Source organism: Manis pentadactyla, chromosome 11 (assembly GCF_030020395.1).
Source record: "Manis pentadactyla isolate mManPen7 chromosome 11, mManPen7.hap1, whole genome shotgun sequence".
Classification (NCBI taxonomy): domain Eukaryota; kingdom Metazoa; phylum Chordata; class Mammalia; order Pholidota; family Manidae; genus Manis; species Manis pentadactyla.
This window is the reverse complement of record NC_080029.1, coordinates 31,837,841-31,853,553: the sequence shown is the minus strand read 5'-3', so window position 1 is coordinate 31,853,553 and position 15,713 is coordinate 31,837,841. Positions and strand designations below refer to the sequence as shown.

The following is a 15,713-nucleotide window of genomic DNA, read 5'->3' as shown; positions in this document are numbered from 1 at the left end:
TTCTTTTGGCTGATAATCTGTTCTTGACTCATCTCAAATCAGAAACCATGTGACTCTTTGCCATTAAAAACAGTACAGTCCCTAAGCATAAGATTGTATATCAATGATACCTTAATAAAAAAACAAAGCAAAACAGAACAGTAGAGTCCCTTGAACATGGGCAAATTTTTTAAAGTCAGGTCAGTTTTCTGCTAAGTATCTACTATCTGCCAGATCCTCTGCCAAGAAGTGGGGATACAAAAATGGGTAGAACAAATGCATGCCCCATAGCTTGGGTGGGTGGTGGGGTTCTGGAGAGGTGGAGGTAGGCATGACTGTGAGGAGGTAACTGCAGAGATGATGTGGAATGGAGACAGTTTAGAGAGGAGTGAAGGTGGTATGGGAACACACAGGACTAGTAAAGCTGTTATTGATGCTTTGTGTGTGACAGACCCACTACCAGGTACTCTACCTGTGTAACTGTGATTAATCTGCATACCATATCTTTAGTGTCTTTATTCTACAAACGAGGAAACTGAGAAACAAGAAGCTCTGCCTAAATCCACATGATGGGTAACTGGCAGAGCAATACACCAACAGGGTGCTCTCCTCCCGGGCCCACGCTGTAAGCTCTACACCGTGCTGCTTCACTCTCCCTGGCAGTTCTCTTGGGGATGGTTTCTTGGAGCCATGACCTTGGAATTAAACCTTGGAAGGTGGGTGGAGTTCCAGTTGACCCAGTGTGCTTTCAGTTCAGGGTTTCTAAGTGGAGGAGAGGGGGGGAAAGCACTTCTTTCCAAAGGACCGAGGACATTGGTGGCTGCTTCCAGGTGACAGAAGTTCTCGTGTTTGGGGCAGGGTGCAATAAAGAATATATTCTTCCTCCTTGTTGGCTCCGAAACTGCTGGCTGGCTTTTTCCCTTCTCCTGTGAGGGGGAGTGGGTGCGGGACCCAGACCTAAACAAAACAGACAGGCTCTGAAGGCAGGCCCACCTGTGAGTTGCCGGTCTCCTGAAGCAAGGCTTGGCCTGGGCCTCTCTTAGGAAAGTGGTGGTGAGGCCTGCCTCACAGAAGCTGTAGGGGCAGCCTAAGCCACGGTGTTTCTCTCTGTTCTCCCACCCGAGGCCACACCCTCGGAAAGGCTTGAGCTCCCTGGGCTGGCTGGCTGGCTTCCCCCAGCATGTGGGAAGTTCTCATGAGAATAGGGATCCTGGCTGGACAATGGGCTTCCTGTCTGACTGCTGGGAAGGTTTGTCTTAGAGGAGAGGAAGGTTGCAAATGGCATGAGAAATCGTCTCTTCCCTCTTGCTCTAGCCAGTTTTAGCCTCTTGACTATTGAGTGGGGGCTTAGGAAGGCAGAAAGCCAGGGAAATCACACTCCTCTTGTTTCCCTACTCCCATCACACACCCAGGGCAGGAATCTGCCCCAGCGGATGCAGGAGCTTCTGCACAGGCAGGATACTTCTCCAGCCTCTCACATCCTGCGCCCAATCCAAACCACAGTGGCTGTAGGGCTTTTTATGAAGGAACCTCATGAAGGTAGGGAGGCCAGTCACCCACCCAACTTCAGACAAATATGCAAATGTCAGAGGAGACATCAGAGGTCATCTGGTTCCTTCGTGTACTAAAACTGAGGCCCAGAGAGACCATGTCCATGGACAGGACCCAGACTGCCTTTGTCCCTGAGCTCCCCTCCCTGTGGGTATTAGAGGAGGCGCCGGACTCAGAGACCCTCTGTTACTGTCCAGAGCTGTGGAGTGGAAAGTCCACCTTCCTAGGTTCAAGTCCTGACTCTGCCCCTTACCTGCTGGGTGACCTTGAGCAAGTTTCTTAACCTCTCTCAGTTTGCTCATCTGTATAATGCTGTAATAATATCTTTCCTACAGGATTTTTGTGAAGCTTTAATGAGGTATTCATGTAAAGTGCTCAGACTAGTTCTTGGCATATGTAGATGGTCAATAAATATGAGTGGTTATTACTGAAGTTTTTAAGGAGGCCTCAGAAGAAACCTTTTGACTTGTAGTCAGATGTGATTACTCGCCTCCCTTCACACACCTCTGCATTTGTCTTGATGCCCAGTCCCAGCTTTCTTGAAGGAAATCACCTCCCTTTTGGACTGGCCTGTTCACACTACAGTGTGACTTTTCTTTGACATACAGACTACCTGGATGTGCCACAGGTTCCAGGCCTGGGTACAGGGGGTGAGCCACAGAATGGAACCTGGTATCCTGCTCTCCTCAGCAAGCCCAGGTAGGCCTAGCAGCCAGCCCTGAAGCTCAGGAGCCAGAGTGCCTGTTGAATCCAGCCTCATCATTTACCAGTGTGTGATTTGGGGCAAATAACTCACCTAAGCCTCATTGTTCTTATCTATAAAATGGAGAAAATATAGTACCTGCTTTTTTTTTTTTGTAAGAGAGCTCAGAACAGTGCCTGGCACATGTAATATGCCATCTGTTCACAGTAATTGTTTTCTTTGTCTTATGTCCAAAAAAAACTGCACATTGCAACACCTTTTTTCTGTTTCCACCTGCTTTTTCTCTGGCTCTCTCTGCTCATAACAAACCATTGAGGGCTCAAAGTAGGAATTGGACCTTCCTGTGTCAAGGAAGGGTTTTGAGTTTTGAGAACAAGCAAATACATGGTTCTTTTTTAAAACAACCTGTAGGGACCCTCAGTACTCAGTGCTGTCTTCTTTCCACATCTGCTATTCAGCCTCCCATCTCGTGCCCTGTGCTGTGGTTCTGAACTTTTTCCACTGTTTTCAGGTTCCCCAGATTCATCCTTTGACTGTCAGACATGAACTCTTCTCCACTGAGCATCTGTGCTGTTCAGTACAATGGCCACTTGCCCTATGCAGCTATTAAGAACTTGAAATGTGTGGTTTGGTTAGTCTGACTTGAGATGTGCTGTGAGTGTAGAGACCTACTATGAAAAAAAGAATATAAAATATTAGTAAATTTTTCTATTGATTACATGTTGACATATAATCAATAATGTATCTTATATAAAGTTAAATAAAATACTAAAACTACTTTCATCTGTTTAACTTTTTAAATATGGCTACTAGAAAATTTAGAATTACTTGTGTGACCGTTTTATATTTCTGTGCTAGACAGTGCTGTGCTAGATGTGCGATTTTCCACATATCCCTTCCTCCCCTTCTTAGTTTTTTGCTCCTGTTTCTCTTCTTTGCCCCAGGCTCTCACTTTCTCTGGTTGCCAGCACTGCCCAGATGAGTAAGATGTCTGCCCAAAAGGACACTGCAGGCTAAGAGAAAGCTCACCTTTGAACACTTGCTTCTTTGATACACATTACATTTGCTCTGTACATATCTGTCCTCTCTAGACTATAAGTACTTTGAGGGCTAGCCCTGTCACATCTGCTTTATGGCTCTCCTAGATAGGCGCTCCCTAATCTCTTGTGGAATTACAACCAGACAGAGGCTTCCACAGTACTGCCTCAGCTGTGTCCTTGATGGGTTATTGCTGCTGTGCTGCTGTGCTGGTTTGGGGGAACTTATTTCTTCTCTCCCATATTCCCAGGAAAGCTTTTCCCTAGCCATCCTTTCTTTTCAACACCTTCATTAAGCACCTATTTCTCTGTGCCCAGTTGCATTCAACATGTTACCGCACTGATTTTAGTCTAAAGCTATATTATTTCAAACCTATGAGTGGACACTGAAATAGTTTCTCAAGCCCTCAGTCACTGATTTCTTGATAACCAACATTAGCCAGAAACCTCTTTTGTTGACTCTTTTTAATCACTAGGTATTTCAATGTCTGCTTCCCACCTCAAGCTGCTCTCCACACTCTCTACTCCCCACCCCACATTTGGAAGGGGCTCGTATATGTGTTCAGTTTGTTAAACTGAACACTTTGATCCCGAGGCCTTTTTTGGAGCTTGTTTTGATCTGCTTGTTATAGAATCTTATAAAAGTTTGTTTTGTTTTTAATTTGCCTCGTTCTCCTAAAAGCCTAATCTCCAAAATAACAAAGGCAAAACCCATTTGGAATGGCCAGTGGAGGGTTCTTGTTGATTTATACTGAGGGTTTAGGGTGTGGTGACTCTGAGGTGAAAGTGTCAGCCATTTTACCCTTCCTCTGTCTGCACCCTAACCAGCCAGCTGGATGGTCTTGCTGAATGACTGCTGTGCACCAGGCATTCTCCCAGGCCCCTGAAGAATTACCTCATTGCTTCCTATGCTCACTGGAGACCTGAGTGGCTGTAAGAGATAATGGAAAGCAGAGAAGGAAGCTGAGGAGAATTAATTGATTTTTTTTCTGTAAAATTTCTATCTTCTGGCTTTCTCCCCTTTTTTAAAATTATGCAGCTTGCCAGATCAGATGAGTTCATTGGCTTCTTGGGGTTAAGAACAGAGCTTGAAACTCCCTCTGCCGATCTGGGACTGTCAGAGAATGAGCCTGATGCATAGAATAAGTCAGCCTCTTGCCCAGAACAGTGGCTCTGGAAACCTCTGGGTGATTTGTTTGTTCTTTCTGATGTCTTCCCTTTCCTGTTAACCCCAGGCGTTGCTGAGAGGATCCTGTCAAGTACCTGCCCTTTGCCAAGGCTCTCCCCCTCTGCTCTTTGGCCGGGCTAGAGGGCCATATTATTTTCCTGTGTTCTTGATGTCTTAAAATGACCTTGCTTTTAAAAAATTTTTCCTGTAAAGTCTCCTTATTTCCTTCCTTGGACCTGGGCGGCCTCTTTGTAATGCTGAACCCAATGTACGCTAGCTTGTTTCCTTTGTATGACCTTCGTAGATAAACATAAAAGAACTTCTGTGCAGTTTACCATACTAGGGTTGCTGTACCGCTGGCATAGTCTAAAGGCTTTCTCCACCTCTGTCTGTCCATCTTATATCAAATTCAGCTCCTTTTGTCATTCTGCCCTTCTCAAGCCCCCAAGAGGGCCCCCTTTTTCCTTTGAATACAGTATATAGACACTTCCTATTGCAATTGAGGCCCTATACAAGATGGGTTCATTGCTAATATTGTTAATGTGCAACCCAGCTAACCTAGGCTACTTGATGCTCTCTGGGCTTAACCTACACTTTCCTACTTTAGGGCATTTGCTCTGCTACTACTTCCTCTCCTGATGAAATAAAGCCCCATTTGAAAATGCTGCTTCCTCTGTGAGCCTTTGCTGGTCTCCCCTATACAAGATGTGGTCTGTCCTGCTTTGAACTGTCTTTCTTGTGGCACTAATCACCTTCTTTGACATGTATTAGAATAAATCTGATTGTAGAATATCTTTAGGAAAACACAGAAGAGGCTGGTGTGTAGTGCCTTTGGAGAGAGGAAGTGGTGACTAGGGGACAGGAGAAAGGCTTACTTTTCACTGTTCCCTCTTCCTAAATTTGAATTTTATACCATGTATATATATTTGCTTTTTTTTTTCTGTAAAAGTATTATTTACAGAACAAAAACCCAATCTATGGAATGTTAGAAGAAAATATTTAACCTAACCTGAGTTGGGAAAGTACTGTTAAACAAGACAACAAAATCCAGAAGCCATAAAGAAAACAACTTTTAAAGAATATGTGTGTACTTGTTTGTTATATCCCTATCTGGCTACAAGTACATGAAGTACTTATCCTTTTTACCCTTTTTCAGAGCACATAGCACAATGACCCCTACACAGTAATTAATGAATACTAGTTGAATTGAAATCAAATTGAATTGCAAGCCACTTATTTGTAGACCTTACTTTTTTCACATATAAAATGAGTACTAGGTGATCTCCAGGGTCCTGCTCAAAGATTCTGTGAAGATATAGGCTTTTATGGGCAGAAATATCCATCAAAGCAGGAGTGCCTTTAGAATCAGCAGCTCTTCCCAAGGCCCTCTCCCCCAGCCCGTTGGACCTGGGAGTGGGTCCTGCCTGCTCTCAGGAGCTGCTTTGGCATGTGCAGCATTAATTATGCCGAGGAAATGAACTGATTAGACACAGTCCAAGGAGACCTGGGGATCTGTGGCAGGCTTGGTGCCCTGAACAAAAGAGGGAAAGTGTAAAGGGTAAAGTCGTTTGCTGAGGTTTCTTTGGAAATCCAGCTGGCCAGCTCTTTGAACTACTTGGCCAAAGTTTAAAGAGGCACCAGGAGGGTGGTGGCTCTGTCTCCCTCCTGTTCAAGACTTTGGGTGATGTGGGTGGTATGGGAAGAGTTTAGAGAAGGTGTGTCCTTAGAGGGGACTGAGGGGGTTTATTTGGACTTATCTAGTAGGTTCATAGAAGCTCCCCAGACTTTTCTGGGTCTCTGTGGCAGCTACCCAAGCTTTGTTATTTTAACAGCTTTTTAAAAATGGAGTCATTGCTCTCCATCTCAGTGATAAGCAGCTTGAGGGCAGGAATCATCGCCTCTTATCCCACTTGGTGCCATCCTGCTCCCCGGCTGGCAGTTAGCTTACTTACAGTAATTTGCAGGGTGCGGGGTAGTGGTGTTTGGTGAGACGCTGGCAGGGCATGTGTGCATGAGAGCGCAGTGGGCTTTGCTGTGGACAGGAGAGCGCCTTATCTCAGATAGTCAGAGACTCCAGGTCTGTTAGAGGAAGTGAAAAAAAGAAACCGACAGTTCCTGTTCTCATACTGATGTCCTTGTGATAGGGTGGGCGCAGCGTATTTGTCAGCAAAATCAAGTATCCTTTGGAAACTGTTATCTTTCTTGTATTAGTAAGGCTTTTGAAAAGTTGAAGTTCATGGGTTCCTGGCCATCTTGCCAACGTGTCTTCTCCCTGAGCCCAGCCCTCCACACAGTAATCGCCTCACTACTGCAACTTATCTAAACCCAGCTTCCCACCACACTCCGTTGCCATTTCCCCAACTAACCTGGTTGAAGGGGAGGTAACCTTGCCAAGCACACTCCTTAAAGGCCCACTCAGCTCTTGGGGTAGAAGCAGTGACTGCTGGTGGAGAAAGCACAGGTTTTAGAACCAGGAGACTTGACTCTGCTCCCAAGTCTGCCGTTTACTATGCCTCAGCTTGGCTAGAAATCATTTGACTTTTGTTAATGAGGCTGGGTCATCCTCAAAGGGGAATAATGAGAGCTACCTCATTATTGTCACGGAGTTGCCAGAACAAATAAACAAGATAGGAGGTAAAGGTGCTTTTAAAACTAAATAGTCCTACCTGAGTGAGGAATGGGAGATTTCCTGTGGGACAGAGACAGGTGGTGCCAGTGACTTTTCCACCAGGAAGGGGGAGGTACACGGGCTGGGGAGTCTCCCAGGAGACCATCAGGAATCCCTTCTGATGCCAAGAAAGTACATTTTTATTATCCAGTGGAGTCCTTTCTGGTATTGATATTGGAAACAAGGCTGACATTTTCCCCCCGCAGGTTAACAGTATTTTATTGTCTTTCACTGATTCATTTGCATTTCAGTAGATTTTATTAAAACCTGATTGTGTGCTAGATCTCTGTAGTTCAAGACTCTGTCAGGGTCTACCATGCAAGCTAGATGCAGTTCTCTTAAGGCCCAGTGGGGAGGGAAACAGGAAATGTTGCAAGGAGCCAGATTTCCCTGTTGCCGAGGGTGCTTCCCGCTGTCTTTGGCAACAGGAATTTCCAGTTTGACCCACAGCCTTTCCAAGGGACTGGCTCTTGGCTCCTCATGTGTTTACTGTTGAGGCCTTCAGAACTGTCCTCCTTTGCATCATTGACATGACTCCCACTGGAAAACCTCTCACCACTGTACCACTGCTTTCTCTGTCTTTGCAGTGTGTTCCCTGCCCCCGGAGCCAGAGAATGGTGGCTACATCTGCCACCCACGGCCATGCAGAGACCCCCTGAACGCGGGCAGTGTCATCGAGTACCTGTGTGCTGAAGGCTACATGTTGAAGGGCGATTACAAATACCTGACGTGTAAGAATGGTGAATGGAAGCCAGCCATGGAGATAAGCTGCCATCTCAATGAGGGTCAGTTTGGAAGATGAGAAAGGGTTATTGCTGGGGTTCTGCTTTCTTTTAACTCACAGGAAGGAGCACCGGCTTCCTCCAGAGCACCTTGTGCTTGTGCTGTGGGCAATATAGCCACTCTAATGCCCTGCAGCCTCCCTTCCTATGGGATTGCATGTCTTTGTGAAGCACTTGGGGTTGCTGGAGCATGTCACACTGTGTTTCATTGGAGCCACTGAGGCTCGCTAGCTTTACTGAGGCATCTGTTCTGCTATGTAATGTCCCTTTGATGCTCAAAATCTCGTTTGCCTAGCTAAGTACTGATGACCTTTGACCACATTCTGCTAGCACATGAACACACTCTAACATCTTCTGTAGTGTCTCTTTTGTATTATTTTTTTCTTGAATAGAAATGGACTGTTTGTTGTAGAGCTACAGTCCAGCTAGACAGAAGACCTCTCTCCCTTCTGCCTCCTCCTGTCATGCATGACAGGAAAATCCAGCTGCCCCCGGAAAGTATGTGTCATATAGACATCTTTGTGCTTCACACTCAGGCTTCAAGAACATGACACACAGAGAAGGGTGGGGACCAGCCTGAGACTTACCACTATAGCTATAGGTTCTTGGGACAGGGGATTATTATAGCCCAGTTCTTAAATAAAACTTTATGCCACATGGGAAAAAAACATGTATGGGACTAAACACGGTGGAATGCTGTGTTCATTTAAATGGTTGATGTTTACCAACCTGCTATTCAGGATCAGAAGTGGTTTATAAAGATAGTATCTCCAGGGGTAAGTGAGTTTAGTTGTTAGATGGGCCTCAAAGGTCCGAAGTGAAGATGATTTTAGATTCAGGAACAGGATAGGGGAATGACCCCTTTCCGGGTATGTAGAAGCTACTCTGCACCGTCACTCCAGCTGTAGCAAGTCTCTGCATGGCACCATGCAGGGAGCCTTTGACAAGAGTGGCTGTGGGGCTCCAATTTTATGTGTCTGAGTACAAAACACTTCTGATAAAAGATTGTTTCTGTAGACAAAGACACCCACACGTCACTTGGGGTCCCCACGCTGTCCATCGTGGCTTCCACTGCCAGCTCCGTGGCACTCATTCTCCTCCTCGTGGTGCTGTTTGTGCTGCTGCAGCCAAAGCTGAAGTCCTTCCATCATAGCAGGTGAGCCCAGTGGCAGTGGGCAGCAGGCATCGCTGGGGGGCTGCCCTTCGACTGGCAGAGGGGTACTAGTGGTTCTGTGTGTGCCCAGGAAAAGGGGGGCCCTGCTGTGTGTTAAACCTCTGGATGTGCCTGGCATTGCTTGTTGCTTTGTGTACGTTATCTTAATTCTCATGAGAATGTTGCAGATAAGGAAACTGAGGCTTGGAGAGATTAAGTCATTTACTCAGGGTCATCCCTCTAGATGATAGAGCTGAGATTTAAACCCAAATCTGTCCAACTCCAGAGCCATGTCATTTTCCCTCTGTCACTAGTTCATAAAGTGTGGATCCAGCAGCACCTGGGAACTTGTTAGGAATGAAGACTTTCAGGTCCTACACCAGACCAACTGGAGGAGAAGCTCTGGGGCTGAGGCCCAGCAGCATAGTTTCACAGGGCCTTCCAGTAATTCTGAAGCAGGCCTGTGTTTGTGAGGTCCTGCCCTGTCCCACTGGTTCCCAATCGTGGCTACACATAGAGGTGCCTGCGAGGAGCTAAGAAAACAAATACCCACACCAGGGCCTCCAGCCCAGACATTCCAATTTGGTTTGAAATGAGCCTGGTATTAGTGTTTTTTAAAAACCTTTTCAGGTGGTTCTACTGTGCAGCTAGGATTGGCAACCACTGCACTCCACCACACTACAACAGAGGAAGCAGTCTTCTTGCCTGCCTTTGTCACTGTCCTTTTTCCACCTGGGTACATTAGCCACAAATTGTCCCAGACTGGGTGAGGAGGTTAGGGATGGGGGTGGCAAATGGTGGGGAGCTGGCCCTGAGCTGAGTGGATCCCTTAGGATGGACTTCTCTCCCAAGCTGTCATGGCCTCCTCAGTTGCCTAGGTTACCCTGGCAGTTCCTCATTCCTTCTGAGGAGAACAGCTTATATTTATTCACAACCTTCATCAGTCAGTGTTGTCATTCACAGGCACAAAGGAACAAATGAAATTGCTTTAAATAAAAGCCTGGTTTGGAAGTTGACAGATAAGGACTAGGCTAAGTTTAATCCCTGTGTACTCTGATTTTTCTTTCTTCTATTTTGTTTTGTTTGTGGAGGGAGTAGCAGCTGTTTTTTTTTATTAAGGTATCGTTGATATACAATCTTATGAAGGTTTCATATGAGCAACATTGTGGTTACAGCATTTACCCGTATTATCAAGTTCCCCCAACATAACCCATTGCAATCACTGTCCATCAGCGTAGTAAGATGCTATAGAGTCACTACATGTTTTCTCTGTGGAGGAGGAAGTAGCAGTTTTTCTTTTTCTTGATATCATTAATGTACATTACTTGAACAACATTATGGTTACTAGACTCCCCCTATTATCAAGTCCCCCTCACATACCCCTTTACAGTCACTGTCCATCAGTGTAGTAAGATGCTACACAATCACTACTTGTCTTCTCTGTGCTATACTGCCTTCCCCATGCCCCCATCCCCTACATTATGTGTGCTAATTGTAATGCCCCCTTTTCCCCCTTATCCCTCCCTTCCCACCTATCCTCCCCAGTCCCTTTCCCTTTGGTAACTGTTAGTCCATTCTTGGGTTCTGTGATTCTGCTGCTGTTTTGTTCCTTCAGTTTTTTCTTTATTCTTATACTCCACAGATGAGTGAAATCATTTGGTACTTGTCTTTCTCTGCCTGGCTTATTTCACTGAGCATAATACCCTCTAGATCCATCCATGTTGTTGCAAATGGTAGGATTTGTTTTCTTCTTATGGCTGAATAATATTCCATTGTGTATATGTACCACATCTTCTTTATCCATTCATCTACTGATGGACACTTAGGTTGCTTCCGTTTCTTGGCTATTCTAAGTACTGCTGTGATAAACATAGGGGTGCATATGTCTTTTTCAAACTGGGCTCCTGCATTCTTAGGGTAAATTTCTAGGAGTGGAATTCCCTGGTCAAATGTTATTTCTATTTTGAGTTTTTTGAGGAACCTCCATACTGCTTTCCACAATGGTTGAACTAGTTTACATTCCCACCAGCAGTGTAGGAGGGTTCCCCTTTCTCCACATCCTTGCCAACATTTGTTGTTGTTTGTCTTTTGGATGTTGGCCATCCTAACTGGGGTGAGGTGATATCTCATTGTGGTTTTGATTTGTATTTCTCTGATGCTTAGCAATGTGGAGCATCTTTTCATGCGCCCGTTGGCCATCTGAATTTCTTCTTTGGAGAAGTGTCTGTTCAGCTCCTCTGCCCATTTTTTAATTGGCTTATTTGCTTTTTGTTTGCTGAGGTGCGTGAGCTCTTTATATAATTTGGATATCAACCCCTTATCAGATATGTCATTTATGAATATATTCTCCCATACTGTGGGATGCCTTTTTGTTCTATTGGTGGTGTCCTTTGCTGTACAGAAGCTTTTCAGCTTGATATAGTCCCACTTGTTCATTTTTGCTTTTGTTTCCCTTGCCTGGGGAGATATGTTAATGAAGAAGTCGCTCATGTTCATGTCCAAGAGATTTTTGCCTATGGTTTTTTCTAAGAGTTTTATGGTTTCATGACTTACATTCAGGTCTTTGATCCATTTAGAATTTACTTTTGTGTATGGGGTTAGACAGTGATCCAGTTTCATTCTCGTACATGTAGCTGTCCAGTTTTGCCAACACCAGCTGTTGAAGAGGCTGTCATTTCCCCATTGTATATCCATGGCCCCTTTATTGTATATTAATTGACCATATATGCTTGGGTTTATATCTGGGCTCTCTAGTCTGTTCCACTGGTCTGTTCTTTTGCCAGTACCAAATTGTCTTGATTACTGTGGCTTTGTAGTAGAGCTTGAAGTCAGGGAGCATAATTCCCCCTGCTTTATTCTTCCTTCTCAGGATTGCTTTGTCTGTTTGGGGTCTTTTGTCGTTCCATATGAATTTTAGAACTATTTGCTCTAGTTCATTGAAGAATGCTGTAGGTATTTTGATAGGGATTTCATTGAATCTGTAGGTTGCTTTTGGCAGGATGGCCATTTTGACAATATTAATTCTTCCTAGCCAAGAGCATGGGATGAGTTTCCATTTATTAGTGTCCTCTTTAATTTCTCTTAAGAGTGTCTTGTAGTTTTCAGGGTATAGGTCTTTCACTTCCTTGGTTAGGTTTATCCCTAGATAGTTTATTCTTTTTGATGCAGTTGTGAATGGAATTGTTTTCCTGATTTCTCTTTCTTCTAGTTCATCATTAGTGTAAAGGAATGCAACAGATTTCTGTGTATTCATTTTGAGTAGCAGTTATTTTTAAAGGTTAAAAAGTAGAACAGAGAAGAGTTGGAGGGTACTGTTTACTGAAAGCATTGGCTATTTCCAAGTAAAGTCAAGCTGATCTATTTGTCATTTTATTCAAACTAGGGAGTTTTTTACCCTTTGTAGTTAACTAGTAAGTGTGTTAAAAGTAACTGGCTGATTTTGTCTGACTTAAGTGGGAGGTATATTTGGTTTTCATCACAGACCTATTTAAATTCTGTAGTGTGTATATGTATTACTTTTCAAACAAAAACTTTTTTTGAATAATAGAAGCAGATGCCAGAATGCATACTGCTTTATATACTGTCCTGCTATTGGTCTCCCTTCCCACAAACCTTTGAGCACTTTTGTGAGTACTACTTCTGTCATCCTCACAGCGTGTATGCCATGTGAGTTGGGTAGCACAGATTTTATCTGCAATACAGATGAGGAAATTGAGAGCTAATAACAGTGGGCAGCAGGCATCACTGTGGGGGGCCGCCCTTTGACTGGCAGAGGGGTACTAGTTGGGTCTGTGTGTGCCCAGGGAGAGGGGTCCCTGCTGTGTGTTAAACCTCTGGTTGTGCCTGGCACTGTACTTGTTGCTTTGTAAAACACAGCCCAGCCACAGACCTCTGTGTCTCCTGTTGTGATGTGCTGAGTAGGACATGATATCACAGGCGATGCTGTGTTGTTCTAGGTAGAATGTAGTCTTCTAGGGAAAAACTAACCTGAATTTAATCCTGAGGAAACAAACAGACAAGTCCAGATTGTGGGTCATTCTAGGAGACAACTGGTGTGGACTCTACAAAAATGTCTATATCATGAAGGAAAAACTGTAGTGGTCTGTTCTAATTAAAGGAGCTGGAAGAGACAGTACGTTTGTTTCAGGTTTCAAGTCTAGTGTCCCACTTGAAGACCACAGTGCTGCTTTTCCATCTCCTCTTTTTAAACAGCTTTATGGGGATTTAATCCACAGATAGGTGCAGCCACCATTCTCTTCCATTCTTACCCCAGCCATGTGAATAAATGGTTTTACTTCCAGGGCTCTAGGCCCCTAGGTTTGCACAGGATCAGAGGGCTAGGTACATGTATACCCAGAGGTTAAGAACACACTCTCTGAAAGCAGGTGCAACTGGATTCACATCCCAGCTTCCTTTCCTACCAGCTGTGTGAATGGGCAAGTTCCTTAACTTCTCTGAGCTTCAGCTGCATTCTTGATGTCTCTCTAACTAAGGAGCTTAAGTGAGGATTCAATGGGATAAAGTATATAAAGCACATAGTGCTTACTGACACATAGGTAGTGCTCAAAACTGGTCAGTGGTATTGGTAGTATGGTATTTATTTGTGTGTGTATTTTAATTCTTCCTTTGTCTTTTTTTCCCTCTCGATGCAGGCGTGACCAGGGGGTATCTGGGGACCAGGTCTCCATCATGGTGGATGGAGTCCAGGTTGCACTACCATCATATGAGGAAGCTGTGTATGGCAGTTCTGGGCACTGTGTGCCGCCTGCTGACCCCAGAGTGCAGATCGTGCTGTCAGAAGGGTCTGGGCCCAGTGGGAGGAATGGGCCAAGGGAGCAGCAGTTGCAGGATGAGGTAGCCTGCTCCTCTGCAGGTGGAGAGGAGGAGACCCCAGGCCAGTCTGGACTGTGTGAAGCCTGGGGCTGTCAGGGCTCAGAGACTGTGATGGTGCATCAGGCAACCACCTCTTCCTGGGTGGCCGGCTCAGGGAACAGCCGAGTGGCGCACAAAGAAGCCCCGGACTCAGAGAGCAGTGACATACAAAGCCTTTTATCCCTCACATCGGAGGACTACACAGATGGTAGGTGGTCTGCACTGATCATTAACTGTTAGCTGCTTAGGGTCCTTGCTGGGAGTGAGGAGGGATTGTGAGCCTCTCTAATAATTGATGTATGTGGGGGCAAAGAAACATAATATCTGGGGGATTAGCCTACAAAATAGTAGTTCACCCTCAGAGCTCTAGGTAGGGCTCCGTACAGAGAAACTTTTCACTGTTAACCTGTGATTTTGATAGATGGGAGTCTCCGGGCTTCATGGCTGAAGGGCTGGGCTAAATCAAAGGGTAGACAGCTGATCGGAGGAGGGAATGAGGTCCTCTTGTTGTATTTTTTATAACTTTATATATCCTCTTGCTATAATTTTTATGTTTCTGAAAGGAGAGGAATGATAAGGAGAGAAATGGGGTCATATTACAGAGAATACTGGCACCTGACTCTCTTCAGAGCATTCAGATGCTTCATTTTAAATAGGAATATGCCAGGTCCTGTACTAGTTGGTCTTCTTGCACTATATAAGTTAAACCTCACAGTGATCCTGAAAAGTGGGTATTATTATAATCATCCCCATTTTACAGATGAGGAAACTGAGGCTCAAAGAGGATAAGTCACTTGCCCATTGGTAAGTGGCTAAGCTGGCATAGGAAGCCAGACAGACCTGGCTCCAAGCCTGCTCTTAAAACTTCGTGGTGCCATGCTGCCTCCCAGGTGAAACAGGTTCTGTGGCAAACCAACCTCCTGACACCTGTGCCTTTACCAGAGCCTGGAGAGTTGAGCACTGGGATTGACTGTCATTGTAAAAAATATCTTTACATGAAACCCCAGTGTGGTTTAGGATGCAGACTAAACCCAGATGTTTCCCTTTTGACAGTGAGGATTTCTGTACTAAACAAGCCCCCTAAAAAAGCCTTGGATAAAACTCTGCTTCCTGGGAGTCCTGGGGACAGTTAATGTCTAAGGTTTAGAACATCTGAAAGCAAAGAAGTTGGAAGTTCTTGAATGCAGATCATGTTTAGGAGCTTCTTGATTATCAACAGCATGCCTTCCTTTCTCTGGGTAGGATGATACAGAGCTAGGACAGGAACATTAAGTAGTTGACCCAGGTTTAAAAGTGGAAGCCGGTCGTCCCACGGGCCATGCATATTGTATGTCTGCATGTACTTACAAGTGTCTACATGCAAATCTCAGCCCTTGTCCTTCCTAAGGAGCCCAGATGGTGTTGCTCTTCTCCCTTTTCCTGCTTGCTACCTGCTTTGTTCCATGTATTGAACAAGCATTTTTAGAGCCCATCTTAAGCCTGGTACTGGATTTGGTTTCAGGGGTGATAGAAAGAAATAGGAAACATGCTCTCGGCCTACATGAATTGTCAGTCAGTTCAGAAGATGGGCCTGTACTGGAGAAATAATGGAACCCATAATTGTAGGCTCCATGGAAGAATGAGGGCTCAGAAAACAAGACAGATGTATTACTGAGTTGGTTGCCTGCCATGTCTGAGCTGTCTAGAGCTGACAGTCACAGAGGCAGTCAGGACCTTGAGGCATTGGTCTGACGCTGTTGACATATGAGGAGACTGAGACCCAGAGAGGGGAAGTGCTTTATTCAGTATTACACAGCTGGG

General features: G+C 45.0%; 1 protein-coding gene across 6 annotated transcripts in view; it reads left to right on the top strand.

Moving 5' to 3' along the window:
• The window catches only part of SUSD6 (sushi domain containing 6), a 118,262-nt gene that overhangs the window by 98,204 nt on the left and 4,345 nt on the right, over window positions 1-15,713 (top strand). For 5 of the 6 annotated variants that reach the window (XM_036913366.2, XM_036913364.2, XM_036913361.2 and 2 more), the window contains 3 exons: window positions 7,694-7,891; window positions 8,906-9,044; window positions 13,694-14,121. In XM_036913366.2, coding sequence (XP_036769261.1) covers window positions 7,694-7,891; window positions 8,906-9,044; window positions 13,694-14,121 — 765 coding nt within the window. Of the gene's footprint in view, window positions 1-2,130; window positions 2,230-7,693; window positions 7,892-8,905; window positions 9,045-13,693; window positions 14,122-15,713 lie in introns of those variants that run through there. The other variant, XM_036913367.2, reaches the window with a different exon arrangement.